This window comes from Chiloscyllium plagiosum, chromosome 24 (assembly GCF_004010195.1).
Source record: "Chiloscyllium plagiosum isolate BGI_BamShark_2017 chromosome 24, ASM401019v2, whole genome shotgun sequence".
Lineage (NCBI taxonomy): Eukaryota > Metazoa > Chordata > Chondrichthyes > Orectolobiformes > Hemiscylliidae > Chiloscyllium > Chiloscyllium plagiosum.
In genome coordinates, this window is record NC_057733.1 from 7065967 (window position 1) to 7088787 (window position 22821).

Below are 22821 nucleotides of genomic sequence, written 5' to 3' on the forward strand. Positions count from 1 at the left end.
ACACAGCAAGGCAGGCAGCATCAGGAGGTGGAGAACACAGCAAGGCAGGCAGCATCAGGAGGCGGAGAACACAACAAGCCAGGCAGCATCAGGAGGCGGGGGGAACACAGCAAGGCAGGCAGCATCAGGAGTGAAAGGGACACAGCATGGCAGGCAGCATGAAGAGGGAGAGGAACTCAGCAAGGCAGGCAGCATCAGCAGGTGCAGAAAACTGCAAGGCAGGCAGCATCAGGAGGGGGAGGAACACAGCAAGTCAGGCATTATCAAGAGGGAGAGTAACACAGCAATTCAGGCAGCATTAGGAGGCTGTGGGAACACTGCAAGGCAGGCACCATCAGGAGGGAGAGAGCCACGCATCATCACGAGAGAGAGGAACACAGCAAACCAGGTAGCATCAGGCGGTGGAGATATCAACATTTTGTGTTTCACCCTTCTTCAGGACTAGATGTTGGGGTAGCAATGTATCTATGGCTCCCCCTATCCCAACAACTCATCTCCTTTGGATTCTAGCACCTGCAGTTTTTTTGTCTCTTGGAATATTACAGACTTTGGTAGAGATGAAACCATATGTGGATTTGAGACCAGGGTTGACCAATGTAACATTGAGGCATTAGTAAACCAGGAACCAATGTGGTTCAATGAACACAGGGCTGCAGAGCTTTGGACAACTAATTTTATGGAAATCGGATCCAGGCTTCTGTAGGAATCTTCACATATGGAGGTAAAGAAAAGGCCTAGATGAACATTTTCGTAGCAAGTGAGCGAAAATGTCCAATTTTTTATAGATTTACGCAACCTTTTATTTCAGTAAACATTAAACAAATTTGGATATAACAAAATAATACACTCAGCAAAGCACAATTATCAGTCCAAGCACTTAGCTTACTTTTGTATGGTCACTTTCTATGAGGTGCTCTCCCAGCATCTCAGATTGATGTGGAGGTGTGGTGCTGCCTCATTGTGCTCCATTGTGATAGATGACCATGGCCAGTGTCCTTGGGGTTCCTGAATCATGCAGGGAGTTGGGACATTTGGAATCCCATGCATTGATGTATGGGATTGCCTCTGATGAGAGCATGATTCAGTCTGGATTCAGGGACTGAGGATGTCCCATCACCGCTGTCCGTTGAGGCCTCACCTTCTCTCCTGTGGTTGTCCCCTGATGAGAGGAGATTGCATAGTTGGTACATGTCATCCATATATCTTCCATTAACCTCAAGTTTGAGGCTCTGCTCGGCATGTCAGTTTGCACTCTGTTGGTGCTACCCTCCATCTGTCTTTCCCCGGAGAACACAGTGCATCCACAGGTTGGAGTAATAGATAATTTATGGCATAGGTTGACTCTCATTGGGTGTCAGTTAGCTCCATTGACTGGACAGCTGGTTTACGATGCAGAGTGACACTAACAGTGTGTGTTCAGTTCCTGTATTAGCTGAGGTCACCATGAATGCCCCACCTTCCGAACTAATACCTTTGCCTGATGTCTGGTAACCCTCAGTTTAAACTCAGCAATGGCTGACTCTCTACAGCAGTCTCTGGGACTATGGTGACTTTTGCTTTCATTCATGGATAGGTTCCTCATTTTGTGCATGGAATTTCACTGCTTTTGGACAATCTGACAGATGATCTCATGTTTCACTTTCATCTGGAGACTCTTCTGCTTTGATGATGATAATATCCGAGGTGTTCAATCTGCTCAGAGTTCAGCATTTCTGTGTCCCATCTCACTCCAATGAGTGTCACTGCCTGCACGTGTACCCTTGTACATTTATGAAATGCTTATCAATTGTGCTACCTGCTCTAAATGTGTGATTACAACCCATCAATGTGAGTCTATTTGCATTGGTGGAGAGTTGCAAGAATGAAGTGCTGCAATGTCTTACAATAATGTTACATCTTGCAAGCTTTCAAGTGTAGCTGTTGCAGTGAAAAATTGAAGTGAAACATCTAGAGCTTCAACTGAGAACTTGACTCTCCTTGAAGAGAAATTTCTAGTGGCGATAATAGCTCTCACAGGTACCTCATGCCAGACATTGTGTAGGAATGTGGGATGCCACTGGAAGTAGTTCACGTAAGATTCCTTTAGTGGAGTTACAGATTATGTTAATTTGTGACTTTGATAATGATTTAGTGGTGGAACAGAGTTCTTTGACACAGGGAGATGCCATTATCGCTGGCAAAGCCAGTATTGCATAGAATCAGAAACAAGGAGCAGCAGTAGGCCATTCAGCGATGCAAATCTGCAATGCCATTCGTTATGGTCTTGGCTGATCATCCAATTCAATTGTATTAAAAAATAATCGTAGCAAAATAGCTTTTTGCCCATTTCCTTTCATCCCTTTAGCCCCAGGAGCTGTATCTAACTCCATCTTGAAACTGCACAATGTTTTATTCTCAACTGCTTTCTGTGGTAGTGAATGCCACAGGCTCGCCAATCTCTGGGTGAAGAAATTTCTCCTCACCTCACTCCAAATTGGTTGACTGTATTCATTCACTGCCCAAATCTAGTTACCGTGAAGAAGATGGTGGGAAGCTGTCTTCTTGAACCACTGCAGTCCATGTTCTGTAGGTAGACCATAATTTCATTAGGGAGGGTGTTCGAGGTTTTTGACCCAGCAATACTGAAACAAATGGTGATTTATTTCCAAGTCAGCATGGTGTGTGTTGCAGGAGAATATGAAGGTGGTGGTCTCTCCGTATATCTGCTGTCCTTGATGAAAGTGGTTGTGCGTTTGGAAGGTGCTGTCTTAGGAATCTGGGTGAATATCCGCAGTGCATCTTGTAGAAAACAACAGCAGTGGCACCAAAAATTGATGGTGGAGTGACTGAATGGCACCATAGCCATAAACAATCATGCTGGCTGCTTTGTCCTTGATGGTGTCAAGCTTTTAAAGTGTTTGTTGGAGCTGCACTCATCCAGATAATTGAGGAGTGTTCCATCACATACCTGATTTATGCTTTGTGGATATAAACAAATTTTGGGGAAGAAGGAGGTGAATTACTTGCTGCAGGATTCCTAGCATCTCACCTGCTCTTGTAGCTACAGTATTTATATGGCTACTTCAGTTTCTGGTCAATGCTAGCTCCCAGAATGTTGATAATAGGGGAATTCAGTGATGATATTGCCTTTGGGCAATAGTTTGATTCTCTTTTGTTTGAAAAAGTCTCTATCATGTTGCTTGAATATTACTTGTGAAATAGCAGATGGAGCTTTTGTTTGCAAGGATGGAAGATTTGTCTCTTTTTGAGGAGAGAGTGACAACAGGAGGACAATGCCTGGAGAGAGAGAGAAAACCATTAGGTATATCAGTTAACTTGAGAGCGAGGATGGGAAGTTGTCTGGTCAGTAGTTTAGTGGAAACAAGGTAGAGAAAGTAAGAGGTGAGACTCTGGGACAAGATGAGCTTGGAAAATGCATAAGAGTACATCAGTGAGAACTTAGAGGAACGTAAAAATATAGGCCCAGGGTGAGAGCAGCAACAGAAGAAGTTTGATCTGACATCCTAGCAGAAGGACAAGAAATGGCAGAAGCAGCTGATCAGTTAGTCTTGATCTTACTGATGAAGAAATCTTTGAACTCCAAATATTGTTGGAGGTGAGGGTGGAAGAGGCAGGGGAGAGGACTTTAGAACAACCTGCGCTTGAATAAAAACCTACATTTGTTTTCTTGTCTTCTAAAAGTTCCTGGAATAGTGAAAAATAACAGCAGATAAGAGCAGAAGCTGATATTTCATTATGTGCTCCAGCCAAATTTGGCAGTGAATGACTAAACCAATTGTCCTCCGTATCCTTCCAGATCTGCATCATATGAATTTAAGGGAAGTGGGTTGATGGCTACACTAAAGGAGAATGGGGAGGGTGAGACACCGTAATGATTTTAATGGAGATGAGGGTGTTGAAAGTGAACGTGTGCAGTTGATAGATGTAGCAGATGGCCAAACTAAAAAATTTGAGATTTGGAGAATGCAGTTGTAAGGGAATTGGAGAAAAAGTTTTAATTTAAGAGGCAGATGTAGATGGATGTGGGGTTTGGAGGGACACGTGGGATATGAGTGGAGAATGATGTAAAAAGTCATCAGATGTGTTTTTTTTTTGTGAGTAATATGATGGTGTTGAAGCCATAGGAGATGGTCAGATCAAGGAAGTGGCTGTGGATATGAGGGAGGGAGAGATTTAGGGGGATAGATAGGTGGTGAACTCAAGGAACAACATGTTGATTGTAATGAAGGCTGAAGCCATCAAGGTTGAGAAGTTTCCTGGAGCAGAGGTGGAGAGAGAAAACAAATGGAGACAGCTTGTTTAGAAACTTGACATGGTACGTGGAGGAGAAGTAGAGAACAAGGATTTTAAATGAGAGATATGGAATAAAGTGAGTTCTAAAATGAAAGAAAAAGTGCCAGAGGAGCAAGGGGACAGACCATGGTGAGATTTGGTGAGAAGAGTTTCACCACTGCAACTATAGAGGCGTGTCTAATGATGGAGGCTTTACTTGGGGGCTGATTGGGGGAGCACTAGTGCCTGTCATGATGTTGTTAATGCCATGCACAATTGGCTGAAGAATTATAATGGTTTAATTTGCGTGTGACAGACATTCTGGTCATCAGGTGGAGAGTTATAATGGTAACTGGACCACCGACATGATCAGGAATGTGTCGAGGATGGGAGAAAATTGGTAATTTCAACCCCAGTTGGGGCAATGAGTGGGGTGGTTGGTATTTGAACAAGATGGACAAGGACAGCCAGCATGGAGGCCTGCCATACCCGAGTGTATTTTTATTAAGAAGTTAGTTTAAAGTGACAGACTGGGAAATGTCTCTGGATGTTACTTAATAGGAATTCACAGAACGCATGTGGTAAAGTTACTCTTAAGTAGCTTAAAGTTGAAGTTCATGGAATTGAAGGGAGATTGTTGTCCTTAATAGAAAATTGGCTGAAAGGCAGGAAAGTGTGATTGAGATCAATTGGCATAATGTGCCAAGAGGTGCTTGGCAGAAGTTACAGAGATTGGTGTTAGTGTCTCGACTACGTCTAGCTTTGTTATGGTGTAAATGATGGGATCAAAAGTCACATACCCAGATCTGTTGTTAACACAATGTTAGACAGCAATATAAGCTGTGTAGATGTAAGAATAAACATGGATGAGACATTGTAGGATTGGGCACAATGGTGGCAAATGAAGTTCAGTGCAGACAAATGTGGAATCATCCACAGTGGATTTGATAAGGTTTGAATATGTTACTTTGTTGAATGGTGAAAGGTTGGAAATGGGGAAGACATTTTGGAATCCAGGTTCACAGATCATTAAAATGTTATGAAAAGACACAACAGTCAAGATGACTGGTGGACGTCTGACCTTTACGTCTAGAACATAAGAATACAGGGACCTAGAAGTTGCAGCTGTACAAAACCCTGGCTAGCCAACACTTGGAATTGTTGTGAGCAGTTCTAAGCCACACCTAGGAAAGGCATTAGCCTTTAAGGGTTTATCAAAATGACACTGAGTTGCCAAGGGTTAAATTATGAGGAGAGGAAGCATAAGGGATGATTTGACTGGAGTTCACAAGTTATTAAGGAAAGCATATGTAGATTGAGAAAAATTCTTTCTGCTGTTTGGAAAGTCACACTTGTAGAAAAAGTGCTTCCTGATTTTACATTTCATGTTACGATGTGTTTCTTAGTTGTGCATTCTGCATCCACGGAAATAATATTTCTGTGCAGTATCTATTTTAAAGCTCTTGTCATTATAGTCACCTCAATTAGGTCATGCCTCAGCTATCAAAACTCAAGAGAATACAAAACCAATTTATGCAATCTGTTCTCATAAAGTAATCATTATAGTCTTGGAATCATAATCGTAAATCTGACTTGCATGGTCAAATCTTGAGAGCTATCTGGGCTTTGGTTGAAGGTCATAACTGAAGTACAGCATATCTGACAATGTGGCATTCTCTCAGTATTATACTGGATCTTCTGCTCAGCAGAATGTTGAACTGACAGACTACTGACTGAGAGTGTTATACTCCAGTGAGAATCAGACTTGTAGCCAGTGACTCAGCTTGGCATCAGTAGCCCTACTGTGATTGTGACCTTAAACAGTTCCCAGTAGCTGAGCCTGCTTTACTTTGTCCTGCCTTTGAGTGATGGCTGGAAGTATTTCAGGACTGAGCTTTTGAAAAGCATTAATCAGCTAGTAACATGGTGAAATCAATAAGTGACATTGTTTACAGGAAACGAGAATTTGCTGAAGACTTAAGCCACTTATTCTTTGTACTGCTTCACCTCCCAAACAATGGCAGACACCAATCTCATTACCCCTAACTCCTAGGGACACCTTGAAGCATCATTCATTACATTCCCCTGGATAAACCACTCACTTACAAGTTGTCAGTTGTCAGTCTTTTATATGAAAGGATTTGTTTTCTCTCTCACCTTTTATTGGCAGTATTCTCAGTTGAATCGTTGGCTGAAATCAATCTTAAGCTAAGAGAAGTGAGAATCTTATTTTTCTGGCTGAGTAGTTAGGGAGATGCTTGTCCCTACTTTTATAACAATGCAGTTTTAAAGTTGGGAGGGGTGGAGAATTGATCTCCAGGAATCTATCCACCCTTTGTCTTCCCTGTGATCGAGTCCAGCAGGTCTTTTTGAGGGCCTTAAGTGAATACCTAGGGATCTCATCTGTCGATGCTGGCATTCGTCTGGACCTTGAAATTGCTCATGTGGCCTTTAAAGGGGAATCCCTCATTCACAGACACTCTGTGCCTGACTGTAGGACTCTGGGTGAGAGGGAGCAGCTCACAGACAGCCATGTCTACACACTTTCTGTTGATCCCCCACCCATCACCCCTCCTCTCCAGCTGAGGCAAAAATTCCTGAGCATCCCCTCCTTACCACATAACTGTCTTCAAGCACATGAGATGGGACCCATCACTTATCTTCTGGGGAGATCACAGTGAAGTTAAAGCAGTGACTACTGTTAGAGGTGGGACTCCAAGGTTGCTGGCCTCTGCCTAGCAGCTCTCTAAGGTGGGATTTCTCCACCACTGGACTGTTAATGTAGTGGAGATACCTGATGGTGTCCATGACAGTGGAAGTGAATGTAGGAGTTATAGTTAGTAAATTTGCACATCACACCTATATTGATAGTGTAGTGGACCGGGAAGAAGGTTTTCTCAGAGTACAATAGGATCTTGATCAGATGAGCTGATGGGTTGAGAAGTGGTAGCTGGAGTTTATTTAGATAAATGTGAGATGTTGCATTTTGGTAAGGCAAATCAAGGTAGGATCTATACACTTAATAATAGGGCCTGGGGAGTGTTGCTGAACAAAGAGACCTTGGAGTGCAGGTTCATACTTCCTTGAATATGGAGTTGCAGGCATAAAGGTAGTGAAGAAAGCTTTTGGTCAGCTTGCTATTCTTGGTAAGAGCATTGAGTATAGGAGTTGGGAGGTCATGTTGAGGCTGTACAGGACATTGGTTAGGCCACTTTTGCAATACTGCATTCAATTCTGATCTTCTTGCTATAGAAAAGATGTTGTAAAACTTGAAAGGGTTCAGAAAAGATTTACAAGGATGTTGCCAGGGTTGGAGGATTTGAGCTATAGGGAGAGGCTGAATAGGCTGGGGCTATTTTCCCTGGAGCATCAGAGGCTGAGGACTGACCTTATAAAGGTTTATAAAATCATTAGGGGTAAGGATAGGATGAATAGCCAAGGTCTTTTTCCCAGGGTAGGGGAGCTCAAAACTAGAGGGCATCATTTTAAAGTGAGAGGGGATTTAGAAGGCACCTAAGGGGCAACTTCTTCATGCAGAAGGTGGTGCATGTATGGAATGAGCTGGCAGAGGAAGTGGTGGAGGCTGGTATAATTATTGCATTTAAAAGGCATCTGAATGGGTACATGAATCCGAACAGTTTAGAGTGAATGCTGGCAAATGGGATTAGATTAATTTAGGCTATCTGATCAGCATGGACAAGTTGGACTGAAGGGTCTATTTCCGTGCTGTACATCTCTATGACTCGAAGTGGCTGACTGTCTCAGAATAATATTACACCCACCTGTGGAACGATGACATGGGGCTCCCAACAGTGCATCACTGCTGCTAAATTCCACCTGATAATAACTTTTCAAAACGCTCCATGATCCAATGTAGGCTGGATGGAATAAAGCTCCCTGCACAATGCTTGTCTAATACTTCTAGGGTAAGCAGCATATTTTGGGAAGAGAGCAAATCTCCTTTGACGTTGTCATATCATCAACTATGGAGTGAGTTAAAGGTTCTTAGAGTAAATTTAAGGGTAATAAGTTTGAAAATAATTCTGTATTGTGGATGTACAGCTAGTAGGAACTAAGTTGTGATTGATTGCACTTTGTTTTGGAACCTGTTCATCAAAAGCCTACTCCATCACTCTAGACTTGCATCCTGAAAGTTTTTGCACAGCTTGTAAACACAAAGATTCATCCGATCCTTAGAATATTTCCAGTTTAGATGTTTTGAGCAGTTTCACACTCAGATACATGAAGTGAGGTGAGATCAACTGGATCATCACATTTAAGTAGTCTTTCTTTGTGTTGTCTCCCATCCCTTCACTAAGGTACCCTCTGCACCATCTAGTACTGGTTGATTAGGTGACAAGATCTGTACTCAAACAGATAATTGAACTTTAGGTACTTCTTCTTTTCCTGTTGCCAAACACTGAGGTGAGGTGCAATGGTCCAGCAATTGAATTTCAATACCCCAAGGTTGTGAGCTCCAACTTAAAAAGTTGTTATTTGAGTTTTCTTTTTAAAATATTCACTCGTGGAGCACTGGCATTACTCGTTCATCTTTAATTGTAATACAATCCCTTATCGAAGAGGTGGTGGTAAGCTGCCTTTAACCATTGTAGTGATTGGTGGTGTAGGCTCACCCTCAGTCCTGATAAGATGGGAGTTCAGTATTTTGACCCAATGGCAGTCCAGGAACAGCAAAGTAGTTCCACGTCAGGATAGTTTGCGATTTGGAGAAGAGCTTCCAAATGGTATTATTTCTATGCATCTGCTGCACGTATCCCTGCTGGTGGTAGAGTCACAGCTTTGAAAGTGACAGTTGTATGATCCTTCATGAGTTATCTTGTAAGTGGTCCATATTGCTGCATTTTGTGTTGGTGTTGTGGGAGTAAATGTTGAAGGTGGTGGATGGGTTGCTAATCAAGCAGCCCATTTCGGCTTGTAAAGTGTCAAGCTTCTCGAGTGATGCTGCAACTGAGTGATGCTCCACTTCCAGGCAAGTGGAGAGTATTCCATTGTACTCCTGACTTGTGCTTTGTTGATGGTGGGAGCTGGTGTAGGAGTGAGGGCTTCAAATATATGGATCATTGGGATACCTTTTGGAGAAGGTGGGACCTGTACAAGGAAGATGGGTTGCACCTGAATTAAAGGGGTACCAATATTCTAGAGGGGAGGTTTGTTAAAGCTTTTCGGGAGGGTTTAAACTAGTTTGGCAGGGGGTCGGGAACCAGAGCTACAGATCAGAGGATGAGGTAGCTGGTGTCCAGGTATGTACAGTGTACAGAGAATCTGTGAGGAAGGATAGACAGTTGATAGGGCAAAGTTGCAGTCAGTGTGATGGGTTGAAGTGTATCTATTTTAACGCAATAAGTGTCAGGAATAAGGGTAATGAACTTGGAGCATGGATGAGTACTTGGAGCTATGATGCTGTGGCTATTACGGAGACTTGGATATTACAGGGTCAGGAATGGTTGCTGGATGTTTCGGAGTTTAGGTGTTTCAAAAAGAATGGGGGGGTTAGAAAGGTGTGGGAGTGGCATTGCTAATCAGGGATAGTATAACAACTGTGGAAAGGGAGGTTGTGAAGGAGGGTTTGTCTACTGAATCATTGTGGGTGGAAGTCAGAAACAGGAAAGGAACAGTCACTTTATTGTGAGTTTTCTACAGACTCCCCTGTAGCAGCAGAGTCATGGAGGAGCAGATTGGGAAGTGGATTTTGGAAAGGTGCAGAAGTAACAGGGTTGTTGTCATGGGTGATTTCAACTTCCCTAATTTTGATTGGAATCTCCTTAGTGAAAGTAGTTTGGATGGAGCAGATTTTGTCAAGATTCCTGACTTAATATGTAGATAAGCCAACTTGAGGGGAGGCCATATTGGATTTGGTGCCTGGCAACGAACCAGGTCAGGTGTCAGATCTCTCGGTGGAAGAGCATTTTGATGATAGTGATCACAACTCCCTGGCCTTTACTATATGCATGGAGAGAGATAGGAACAGACACAATGGAAAAGTATTTAATTGGGGGAGGGGGAATTACAATGGTATTAGTCAGGAACTGTGGAGCATAGATTGGGAGTAGATATTCTCAGGGAAGTGTACGACAGAAATGTGGAGGTTGTTTAGGGAGCACTTGATGGATAGGTTTATCCCACTGAGGCAAGGAAAAGATGGTAGGGTGAAAGAATCTTGGATAACAAGAGATGTGGCACATCTAGTCAAGAGGAAGAAGGAAGCTTACTTAAGGTTGAGGAAGCAAGGATCAGACAGGGCTAAAGAGGGTTACAAGGTAGCTAGGAAGGAACTGAAGCCTGGAGCTAGGACAGCTTAGAAGTGGACATGAAAAAGCCTTGATGGATAGGATTAAGGAAAACCACAAGGCATTCTATGTTTATGTGAGGAACAAGAGGATGGCCAGAGTATCTCTCAGCCCCCTTGGCCCACAAGTCTCATTCCTGACGAAGGGCTTTTGCCCGAAATGTCGATTTTTCTGCTCCTCAGATGCTATGGATGGGTTAGTAGGTTTGCCAGTGACACGAAGGTTGGTAGAGTTGTGGATAGTGTGGAGGGCTGTTGTAGTTTGCAACAGAACATTGACAGGACGTAGAACTGGGCGGAGAAGTGGTAGATGGAGTTCAACCTGTAAAAGTGTGAAGTGACTCATTTTGGAAGGTGGAATGTGAATGCAGATTACAGAGTTAAAGGCAAGATTGTTGGTAAAGTGGAGGAACAGAGGGATCTTGGGGTCCATGTCCATAGATCTCTTCAGGTTGCCACCCAAGTTGATCAGGTTGTTAAGTAGGTGTATGGTGTGTTGGTTTTTATTAGCAGGGGGATTGAGTCTAAGAGCCATGAGGTTATGTTACAGCTCTATAGAGAGACCACACTTGGAATATAGTGTTCAGTTCTGGTCATCTCATTATAGGAAAGATATGGAAGCTTTAGAGCGGGTGCAGGGGAGATTTACCAGACCGCTGCCTGGACTGGAGGGCTTGTCTTATGAAGAAAGGTTGAGTGAGCGAAGGCTTTTCTCATTGGAACAAAGAAGGCTGAGAAGTGACTTGATAGAGGTGTGCAAGATGATGAGAGGCATAGATAGTGTGGATGGTCAGAGACTTTATCCCAGGGTGGAAATGGCTATCACGAAGGGGCATAATTGTAACGTGATTTGATAAAGATTTCAGGGAGATGTCAGAGGTAGGTTCTTTACACAGAGAGTGGTGGGTGCGTGGAATGCACTGCCAGCAGCGGTGTTAGAGTCAGACATTAGGAGCATTTAAGCGACTCTTGGATAGGAACATGGATGATAGTAAAATGTACGGTATGTAGGTTAGTTTGATCTTAGAGTATGTTAAAAGGTTGCCACTCTACACTTCTGGCTGAAGACTGATGCAAATGTTTCAGCCTTTTGCATTGATGTGCTGGACTGCCCTACTGTTGAGGATGTTTGTGGAGCTTTCTCCTTCTGTTAGTTACTTAATGTACACCACCATTGACAAGCGGATTTTGTAGGACTGCAGAGCTTAGATCTAATTTGTTCATTATAGTCAGTGCTAAAAAAGGATCACTGGACCTGAAACATTAATTCTGCTTCCTCTCCTCCGATCCTGCCAGACCTGCTGAGTTTTTTCCCAGCAATTTCTGTTTTTGTTCATTGAGGCTATTCAACCCTGACTATTGCATGCTGCTTCCACATTTTGGCACATAAGTAGTCCTACGTTATATCTTCACCAGGTTGACACCTCACTTTAAAGTGTGCCTGGTGTTGCTTCTGGTATGCCCCCAGGCACTCTTCATTGAACCAAAAAGAATCGGAATCGGTAGAAAAATCTGAGTGTTGCCCTAGATTTTGATAGCTTAATGAATATAGTTTGTTTTCCCCTAGGAGCTGAGTAAAAACTTTGTGTAGTTTTGCATCAAAGTGGTACAGTGTAGAAAACCTGTGTGGCACCCCGTTGTTAACCACATTTCCATATTTAAAATCATGTTGCAGGTTCTGACTTGTACACTCTGCACCCCCCCCCCCCCCCCCCGCCGTGCTGTATAAGGCTGCTGATGGTGTGCCCTTCAATAATTATGTTAAGAAATATACATGTGCCGTGTTTCAGAGAGCTTACAAAAATATCTTTGATGGTATTTGGTATTGAGAAGTATGTGTATATGTAAATTTGAAAGTTTTGCTTCACTGCTGTTTGTCATTAACCTAGTTCTACATTGAGTTGGGCATCCTTTTTGCTCAGTCAGTAGTTCAGAGTCTAAACAGTAATGCATCTTTCCACAGATTTCTGGTGACACATTCTTTGCGGATGTTGCTCAAGACATTCTGCTGTACGTCTCCCGAGATCTGAGTGACCCGGTAAGTCGTTGTTTACCATTTGAGTGCCACTTGCTGGGGACTGTATCATGAATATAACAGTTCATTTCATTTTCTTTGCCCCTACATATTTTATGTCGAACTGGAAGTTGGTTTTGTAATGCTTATGTTTCTGAAAGGAATGACACCCCTGGGCTCATTTGCAGGCGCTCCATATTTTCTTTCAAAGCCTTGAGTTCATTCAAAACTCTGCTGTCAGGGCTTTAACATGCATCCAGTTACAGTCATGATTTGTTTACCGCCCTTTTTTTTTCCCTGTTAAGCAATGCATCAATTTCTCTTTCATGTTCTTCTTCTCTCTATTTTGCACGCATGCTCGCTCTCGTGCTTCCTTGCACTGCATCTTGTGCTTTCTTTCGCTGTATCTTGTATTCCCTTTCATTCTCCATCTCCCACTTTGCTCTCGCCCCCTCTTGCTATTCGTTTTGCTCTCCCACTTGTCCTTGCTCTTGATATCTATTGGTCTTGTTCTTGTGTGAGTGTGCACACTCGCTCGCTTGTGCTCTCTTTTCTTCTCTCTCCCTCCCTCTCTCTCTCTCTCTTTCTCTCTATTTAGGGTTTAAGCTGCTATTGGCCTTGTTGAGACATGGTACCAGTTTGGGACAAATGGGAATATTGCTGGTGAAACTTAGCAGGTTTGGTAGCATCTGTGGGAAGAAAGTGGTCAACGTTTTGACTCCAGTGACTCTTCATCAAGCAGTTCTGTGTTTAACGTTAACTCTGCTTTCTTCTCACAGATGCTGCAAACCTGTTGAGTTTTGCCAGCAACTTCTGTTTTGTTTCAGATCTCCAGCATTTGCAGTTGTTTATTTTATACCAACCTGTGAGCAGGTTTTCTTGCAGTGTCTTGCAAAACTATAGCATTTATGGGTGAACCTTGAGACTGATCATTGAGCTATTACACTGCAAGGACTTCACAACAGATCCTGATTTCATTATTTCTTTACGTGCGTACTTCCCCCTTCCTTGCAGATGTTGCCAGAGTGAACAGGAGCACAGGATTCTTTCTCACTTCTTTATAGGGACACAGAGGACGAAATTATAATACTGCCATCAGTCATGAGATCATAGCATAATAGAACACACGAGGATCCATTGTCTACCTGCCACCTCTTTGAATTATCTATCAATTAGTCCTGCTGCCCTTTCCCAATCTCCCTGCAAATTTTTCCCCTTCAAGTATTTTATGCAACTTCTTTTCAAAGATTAGTGTTGAATCAGTCCCATTGCTTTTTCAGACAGTCTATTCTAGGTTATCACAAGCTACTTTTCCTAATGATTGATGCTATCTCTCTCCATGGCATCATAACTGACTTCTGGCTGAATGTAAATCCTTGATTTTATATTCTCTGTCTCTGCTACCGTAGAGGTGAGCAAACCGATTCAAATGAAACACTGGAAGAGGCTGGGTGGTGTAACACAGTCTGGAGGAGTGCATTGAAACACAACCATTTTTGTAGAACAACAATATCAGCTGCATTGCGATAGCATGTTTTAAAGTACTGGAACAATTTGGAGTGGTACTTGGGAGTATTAACAAACAAATTTGATATTGTGCCACATAATAATAAGATATTTGTTTTTAAGACATATCTTCAAAACAGAGAGTGGCAGAGGGATTTAGTGCGAGATTCCCAAAGCTTCAGACTTTGATAGCTGAATTATGATGGACCATTAAATTTCAGCTTAAACATTCAGAATTAGCAGATCATTGATATTCTTGTCTCTTGGAGAGCTGCGCACTGGAGAAGTTACAGAGAAATAGAGAGATGTGAAGATTTGACCACAGCTGACAATGTTAAAATCTTAGCATTACTTGTCTGAGAACCAGTCTAAGTCACTGAGCACAGGGGCACTTAATGAAGTCACACATTTGGACTGGATGTGATTTATGACAAGAGCAGCAGAAATTTGTACTGATCTCAAGTTTACAGAGGCTGGACTATGGAATTCTGGCCAGTAATTAAATTTGGAAGTAACAAATGTACAGATGAGGGTATTTTCAGGAGAAGAGCTAAAGCAAGCCAGAGGCAGTTGATGTCACAGAGGTGCAAATCGGTGGTGTTAGCAATGGCATGATGGATATCTGGCTCATAAATTCTTCCAGAAGTCATTTATAAAACTAAGGAAGGTGAACATTCTGGTTCAACCTCGAGACAGTTGTCAAGAAGAGGGATGCCATCGCTGGTTAGGGAATGTGGTTTGTTGTGGGACTGCCAACAGTGGTCTTGGTCACATTATTCGGTAGGAGAACATTTCTGTTCATCTTGTCCTGGATGTTGAACAATCAGTTAGACAATTTAGTAATAGTGTGGAAGTTGAGAGTTGATGGTTTGGGTAGACTTAAGTGTTTCCATCCTCTGTTTTCAGATGAAATTACAGAGGACAGAATATTTACGAGAAACAAGAGGAGAGTAAGGCTAAATCTTTCAGAAACATCAAAGGGAGAGGTGTAGGTTGGAAAATATCCATTGCATGTGGTTCTGGATGTAGGTTTGCTCACTGAGCTGGAAGGTTCATTTTCAGACGTTTCGTTACCATACTAGGTAACATCTTCAGTGAGCCTTGAATGTAGCACTGGTGGTGTCGCCCACTTTCTATTTATACGTTTGAGTTTCCTTGGACTGGTGACATTGTTTCCTTTGGCGACATCATTTCCTATTCTTTTTCTCAGGGGGTGGTAAATGGGATCCAAGTCACTGTGTTTGTTGATAGAGTTCCAGTTGGAATGCCATGCTTCAAGGAATTCTCGTGCATGTCTCTGTTTGGCTTATCCTCAGATAGATGTGCTGTCCCAGTCGAAGTGGTGTCCTTCCTCATCCGTATGTAAGGATATTAGTGAGAGTGGGTCATGTCGTTTTGTGGCTAGCTGATGTTCGTGTATCCTGGAGGCTAGTTTTCTGCCTGTTTATCCAATGTAGTATTTGCTACAGTTCTTGCAAGGTATTTTGTAAATGACATTAGTTTTGCTTGTCTGTACAGGGTCTTTCAAGTTCAATCACTGCTGTTTTATTGCATTGTTGGGTTTGTGGGTTACCATGATGCCAAAGGGTTTGAATAGTTTGGCAGTCATTTCTGAGATGTCTTTGATGAGGGAAGAATGGCTAGGGTTTCTGGATGCGTTTTGTCTGCTTGTTTGGGTTTGTTGCTGAGAAATCAGCGGACTGTGTTCATTGGGTGCTCGTTCTTTTTGAGTACACTGTAAAGGTGATTTTCCTTTGCTCTGCTTAGTTCCTCTGTGCTGCAGTGTGTGGTGGCTCATTGAAATAATGTTCTAATGCAGCTTCATTTGTGGATGTTGGGATGATTGCTTCTGTAGTTCAATATTTGGTCCGTATACATAAAACAGCAGCTAATGAACTTGAAAGACCCTATACAGACAACATGCAAAACTAATATTTTGCAAGAATTGTAACAAACACTACATTGAACAAACAGGAAGAAAACTAGCCACCAGGTTACATGAACATTAACTAGCCACAAAATGACATGACCCACTCTCAGATGTTACCTGGTATCGTGATGAAATGTCTGAAAATGAACCTTCCAGCTCAGCGAGCAAACCTACATCCAGAACCTCAACCATCAGCTACAAATCTTCTCAAAACTCAATTGCATGTGATTCTTTGCCAATGACTGGATGCCTAGGAATTGAATCAGATGAGTGCAGTTCCACCCAGGCAGACAGTGGTGGAACGGCTTTGGAGAAGGCTGGTGCAATGAACATTGTTAAAGGTTTCAGGCTGGTAGAGACAAAGGCCGTGTTGATACACATGTCATTCATACCATGGGTTTAGTCCTGTTCTATCAGGTGTAACTATGGCTTTTCCAAAGGTTGTAGATTCCGGCCCATTCTATAACTTGAGTAACAACCTGTGTTGACACTTCAGTGTAGTGCCATATTGTCAACAGTTGTCTTTGGGTTTGAAATGGGATCCTGCTTGGTTATTTCAGATGCAGGAACCCTGACCTCCAACCTATAGTTCACACAGATGACTTGGTGAGGCCCTAAGTAGCTAATAGCGTTTACTCCAGCTACTGGAACCTGCAGACAAAGTGAGAAAAAATATCCAAGGCAGCAAACATGTTATGACACAGTATTTCCCAGTTTCAATTTTGTAAACAAGGTTTGGGCCATCTGTAATTAGGGGGACAAACTTGGTTCAGTGGGACACTCACCCTCTAAATCAGGGGTCATGGATCAATTCTTGAGTCTAGTGAATGGTAACACTTTCACTTACCCAAATGTTTCTACAGCTTACAGAGTCCGAGCAGTAGGAGTGAACACGGTTAGCTGTTTAATGTCTCATTAAGTCAAAGAGCCATAGAGTCAGACAGCACGGAAACAGACTTTCGGCCCAACCAGTTCATGCTGACCATAATCCCAAACTAAACTAGTCCCTCTACCTACGCTTGGACCGTATCCCTCCAAATATTTCTTATTCATGTACTTATCTAAATGTCGTCTAAACGTTGTAACTGTACCTGCATCCATCACTTCCTATGGAAGTTCATTGCACACATTGACCACTCTCTGTGTCAAAACAATTGTGCCTCGTGCCTTTTGCAAATCTTTCTCCTTTCACCTTAACATATGCCCCCGGTCTTGAAATCCCCCACCCTAGGTAAAAGACACTTACCATTCACCTTATCTATACCCCTCAAGATTTCATAAACTGCTATAAGGTCACCCCACAACCACCTCATCAATGTGAACTGTAACACTGAGGCCAAAGTCCCTGCACTGGCACAAACAGTTAATACTTACTTTGTCCCCTTCACTAGGCATAAACTAGCTATTTCAGTTGAAAGATCTCAGCTGTCGGCACACAGATACACACATACATTGCTTCTGCCATAACTGAACGGTGAAGACAGTTTTACAAAAAAAGGGTACAGAATAAATAAAGTTTGATTTGAAAATCACTGGAATTAGTCGGGTGAATCTGCTGAGCTCTGCACAGGACAGTGGCGAACAAAATCCATTTGAAAATGTTGTGGTCAGCTTTCTGACATTTGAATCCAAGCACTTTTGATCCAGTCCTTTCAGATTTTTCCTGCTGTAACACTGCAGTATCATGAATGAAAAGTTGCAAAATATGTTTGTAACCTTCTTCAAACCTAGCTGGAGAATTGATGAGATTGCTTAAACAAAATGGGGAAAAGCCACCACTTGTTAAATTCAGTGTTGAGTCACTAAGACAAGACACAACATGCGTGCTTAACAAGGAAGCAGAATTATTTTAGTGTTTCAATACAGCCAAATATGCCATTAATTGTTGCAAAAAAACCCCATAAATTATTCAATTAAGATGAATTGGTCGTCTGTAATATAATCCTGCTAAAATGCACAGTTAATTTTAGTTTGCTAATCCATTTGTTGACAGTCTGCTAATGAAACAGCAGATGCAAACAAATTGTTTATCAGGCTTGGTGATCAGGGTTCAGTTTCTGTCGTCGTTCTGTCTGATAATAGTTGTATGTCATCAAATGAATCATCAGATTGAACAGGGTATTGAATTAATGAAGCACCAAATGTAGAATACTGAGGATGCTGGAATCTATAATAAAAAAGAGAAAAGACTTGGAAACACTCGACAAGTCAGACAGTAACTGTGCAGGGACAAATAAAATTGATGGTTAGGGTCAGTGACCTTTCATCAGAACTGGAGGAAGTTAGAATTATGGCAGAATTTAAGGAGGTTTAGAGACAAGAAAGTAGAGTGGGAGGAACAAAGACAAGCAAAGATGGAGATGTGGAGAAGATGGGGAGTTCAGTGCAACATCTGCTAAGTGCAATTTTACTGTACAAAGTGCTTTTGGCTTCAAATCGAAAGGAAGTGTGACCCCTTTTGTCAATTGAGCTTTTAATTGAAAGGAGTTTGACAGCATAGTTTAGGAGGGACTACACAGCAAGGTTGAATTGATTGTGCTGTATTGAATGGCAAGGCAAGCATAGAGTCAAATGGAATGGTTTATTCCTGCTTTTATTCAGTACTTTCTTATAAAGAAGAAATGACTTACATTTTTTTAGGATCAGAAGCAACATTAAGGATGGAAGAGTGCTTTCAGGTTGTTGTTGTAATCTATCAAATACAGCAGCCAATTTGCAAGCAAGAACAATCCAGTGATAACCAGTTCATTGTTTTCAGTGAGGTTAGTGAAAAGAGAAATTTTGGGTAGAATGCCGAAATAATGCTACAGGATAGCAGATCAAGGGCTGTGGTTAAAAAAAAAACTTTATATAAGGGATGGCTTCTTGAGGTAATTTCTGGCTGGGTGCTGACCTTATTTCCCAGACTGAACCTTGAATTCAAAACCTTCTGACCCAGGGGCAGAGTGATGTGTACTCCACAGATGGAAATGCTCATGCCGTTCTGATGTGGAGCTGCCAGTGTTGGACTGTGGTGGACAAAGTTAGAAGTCACGCAACTCCAGGTTATAGTCCAAATAAATCTGCTTGACTATAACCTGGTGTTGTGTGATTTTTAACTCATGTCATTGTAGCACTCCGATTGTTGAGAGGTAGCAGTGGTAGCTAAATTTCCAAGGTCAAATGTTTAATGAAATCTATCTTTTCTTGAACAACAAAGATCCAATTAATTCAAAACTATTAAATTGTTGATATGATTCTCTTTCACTTCAAGGCCTTTGTTTGTCAGTGCATTGCCTCGTTATTATTGTGCTGCAAAATGCCACACATGACTCCTGCAGAAGGTGTTTTATATTGTTTTTGGAATGACTGGAAAAAATACAGTGACTGAAAAATACTGGGACAATGGTTATTTTTGTTCAGGATGTTGATATAAAAGTATGCTGTTGTATGTGATTGATGATCACAGAATAAGGTCACAAAGGTTGTTGATATTGGAAAATCTAAACATCACATTGGATCATTAGGCAAGCTCTTTCAAGATTGTAATTTATTGTCGGGGTAGTGTTTGGCATTTATTCTTGGTGTGTGGGTATCACTAGGCAGGAGCTTATATATTAGCCATACGTAATTGTCCTTTCACCATCTTCGACCACACCCTCCATAGATTATCTTGTCATTTTCACATTATTAGTTTGGGTCTTGCTGTGCTCAAATAGGTGCTATGTTATGCATTTGCTAAATAAGTGCTTCAATCGCATTGATTTTTAGCTGGTTTGAGAAATATTCAGGAGGAAAGGCCATGACAGAACATGCATGTTTTGTTGCAGATTGCTGCTGCTGTTCACCTTTTATTTTTCAATTTTAAAATAAATGGGCATTTCTCTGAATGCTGTTACGTTAAAATTCAACAACTGACCTTTCGAAGTTAAGCAACACATTGCTTCAGACCTGAGCTGTTCTGTTTCTGTCACATTGTCACAAGTGGAAGGATTAATATTTTGATATCTGTCCCTGCTGTAGGGAAGTGATTGCTGAGCAAATATTTGTACCTCTCGATGAAGATTCCAATGCTGTGATTTTCAAGTCTGCCCTATGGTTCATGGATAGCCTAAATCATGCTTTTTTCCCTCGATACTTGACTATTCAAATGTTCTGTTAGTCATTCTCCCAATTCCACCTTCTATAAGTTTGAGGTGAACCAAAACTCTGCTGCTCCTATTCCAATTCTCATCAAGTCCATTACATCCATCACTAAGACAGGAGTAAAATGTTGCAAACCCGATGGTCGCATTATTTCCATAGATATTGTGACTTGCTGGGTGTCTCCAGCAATTTGTTGTTATTTCAAATTTTCACCTGTAGTACTTTGCTTTTGTATTAATGTTTACTCATCACTTCAGCACATGATCAAGGGCTGGATAAGGGTTTCAGCAGCACCAGGGAGATAGGTTATGTTGGGGTAGAGGAGTGCAGCATTAGAAATAGAGTAGGTAGTCAATTGTAATAGGTATGCTGCCTGAACTGCTGTGCTCTTCCAGCAATGCTGCCTGAACTGCTGTGCTCTTCCAGCACCACTAAAGATTTTACTGCTCCTCGGATGCTGCCTGAACTGCTGTGCTCTTCCAGCACCACTAATCCAGAATTGTAGTTAGTAGTCAATATTGAGAGCCCATCTTCAAGTTGATTAAGATGGCAAGATTGCAAACAATTGGGTTCAGCTTGAAACTGTGACCAGGGAAGGTAGGTAAGAGTAGTGATTGTACTCATTTTGTGAATGGGTCCAAGAACTTTAGTCCACTTGGTACTTTACTAGAATATATTGCAGTTCACTCTTAAATTAGATTCAAGGTTTGAGAAATTATGGGGAAGTCAGAATTCAATGTATTGTTCATGAAAGAGTTGTATATTTCCTGCCTCTGTGTGATTAACTCAAACTGTCTTTACAGTCTGGAGGTTTCTACAGTGCTGAAGATGCAGATTCATACCCTACAACTCAGTCAGTTGACAAGAAAGAGGGAGCTTTCTGTGTGTGGACAGAGGAAGAAATTCGACGACAACTCCCAGACCCAGTCCTAGATGCCACTGAAAACATAACCATGGCAGATATCTTTTCCTATCATTATGGTGTGAAAGAGGGTGGAAATGTTAACCCAGCCCAGGTGAGTGAACAAAAAGCAAAATACAGAACTTGCTGAAAATGGAAAACCGATAATTCAGCATACCTAATTGTGAAAGTCAGCTTCATGATTTGGCTGCAGCCTCTAATCAGAACTAACGTAGTCAAATTAAAGGAGGTGTACAATAGCTTAGTGTTTACTTGCTGGAGTAAAGATTTTGCAACTAGTGACTAGTCATTTGGAGACTTGGACTAGTGATCCAGAGATCTAGGTTTAGATCTTGCCTTGGCGAATGGGGAATTTAAATCTGAAATATAAAAACAAGCATCAAATTAAATTATTGGATTGCAATGAAGACTCAACCTTTTCATTGAAGTTCTTCAGAGAAAGGAAATTTGCTGTCCTTGTCTGTTCTGACCTAAATGTGACTCCAGACCCCAGCAATGTGATTCGCTTTTCACTGATCTCAGGCAAGTCACTCATGTAGTTAACAAGACAAGTTTGTATTAAAGGCATTTGGTGGTGACCAATAATTGCCAGCCTTATTGGCAACACCCACATCACTAGAATGAATCCTTTAATTAAATATATGAGATAAAGTGTCACGAATAACAGACAATAGATTTAAAGTTCCTGTTTGTAGAGGAAGATTACTATCTTGGATTTTATGGGACTACCTTTAATTGGGAGAAAGTGAGGACTGCAGTTGCTGGAGATCAGAGCTGAAAAATGTGTTGCTGGAAAAGCACAGTAGGTCAGGCAGCATCTCAAATCCCAGGTTGATCCTCTGATGCTGTTTTGTCTTGTATTTCTTATAACTTCTGCTCGGAGATTGCTTTTCAGTAACCTGTAATGACAACCTATGATTTTTGTGTGTATGTGCTTCTTATACGCTTCCTGGTTCCAGGCCCCTTGGAATCTCTCCCACGGCCTCATCATGTTCTCATAGTCATGCTAAGGTGTCTCTTGTTTCTTACACAGAGTTGATCATCCTGTGTTTGTGTAAACTGCAGGAGGGCCCCATCCAAAAGAGTTAATGTATCTTTGCCCTTCAAAGCCTGACCATGTGCTGTTTCTAGCATGATGACAATAGAAAGTGCCAATGTAACCTTGGCATAGTCCAATTATAGCCAGTCATTCGTGGTAATGCTATGGAACTCAATATTGCATCTCTCTGATCCAGAGTCTCTGGAGCATAAATCCTCTGCTTCCTCAATTTCCATATATTTGATTGCTTTGATTTTAGATTATTTATAGAAAACATTCTATGAAAATAAGGACAGATTGTACATTTGTATAACCTAGTCTAGACCTCTGCTTAATGTAAAGTCTAATGTGAAATTATTCCTCCAAATTTCTTCTGCTCTCCAACATACTCTTCATATAAAGTGTAATGCCTATAATTGGGCACAACAGTCTAAATTAAGGCAGAAAGTTTCCTTGGTTTTGTATTCTATCCTAGCATGGTCATGGTATCATCTAGCTACTAATGTAATCAACTGCGATCTTTATTTGATCAGCAAGCGTTGTATTTCTGTCTTCCTGACTCAAGTGTCACACAAATCAATCAACATCACTTTTGGTATGATCCCAGCTGATGTTATTGCTGCACTTAAGTCTGTTCCCAGACTGAGATTGTAGTGGATAGATCCTATCTTGTTTTTTGTTTTAACAGGTGGTTTCTCACTGAAGT

At 41.7% G+C, this 22821-nt stretch overlaps 1 protein-coding gene across 6 annotated transcripts in view; it reads left to right on the plus strand.

Annotated features, from left to right (window-relative positions):
• spata20 (spermatogenesis associated 20) overlaps window positions 1-22821 on the plus strand; it is a 551333-nt gene that overhangs the window by 244070 nt on the left and 284442 nt on the right. For all 6 annotated transcript variants that reach the window (XM_043714382.1, XM_043714383.1, XM_043714384.1 and 3 more), the window contains 2 exons: window positions 12543-12617; window positions 20958-21170. In XM_043714382.1, coding sequence (XP_043570317.1) covers window positions 12543-12617; window positions 20958-21170 — 288 coding nt within the window. The remainder of the gene's footprint in view (window positions 1-12542; window positions 12618-20957; window positions 21171-22821) is intronic.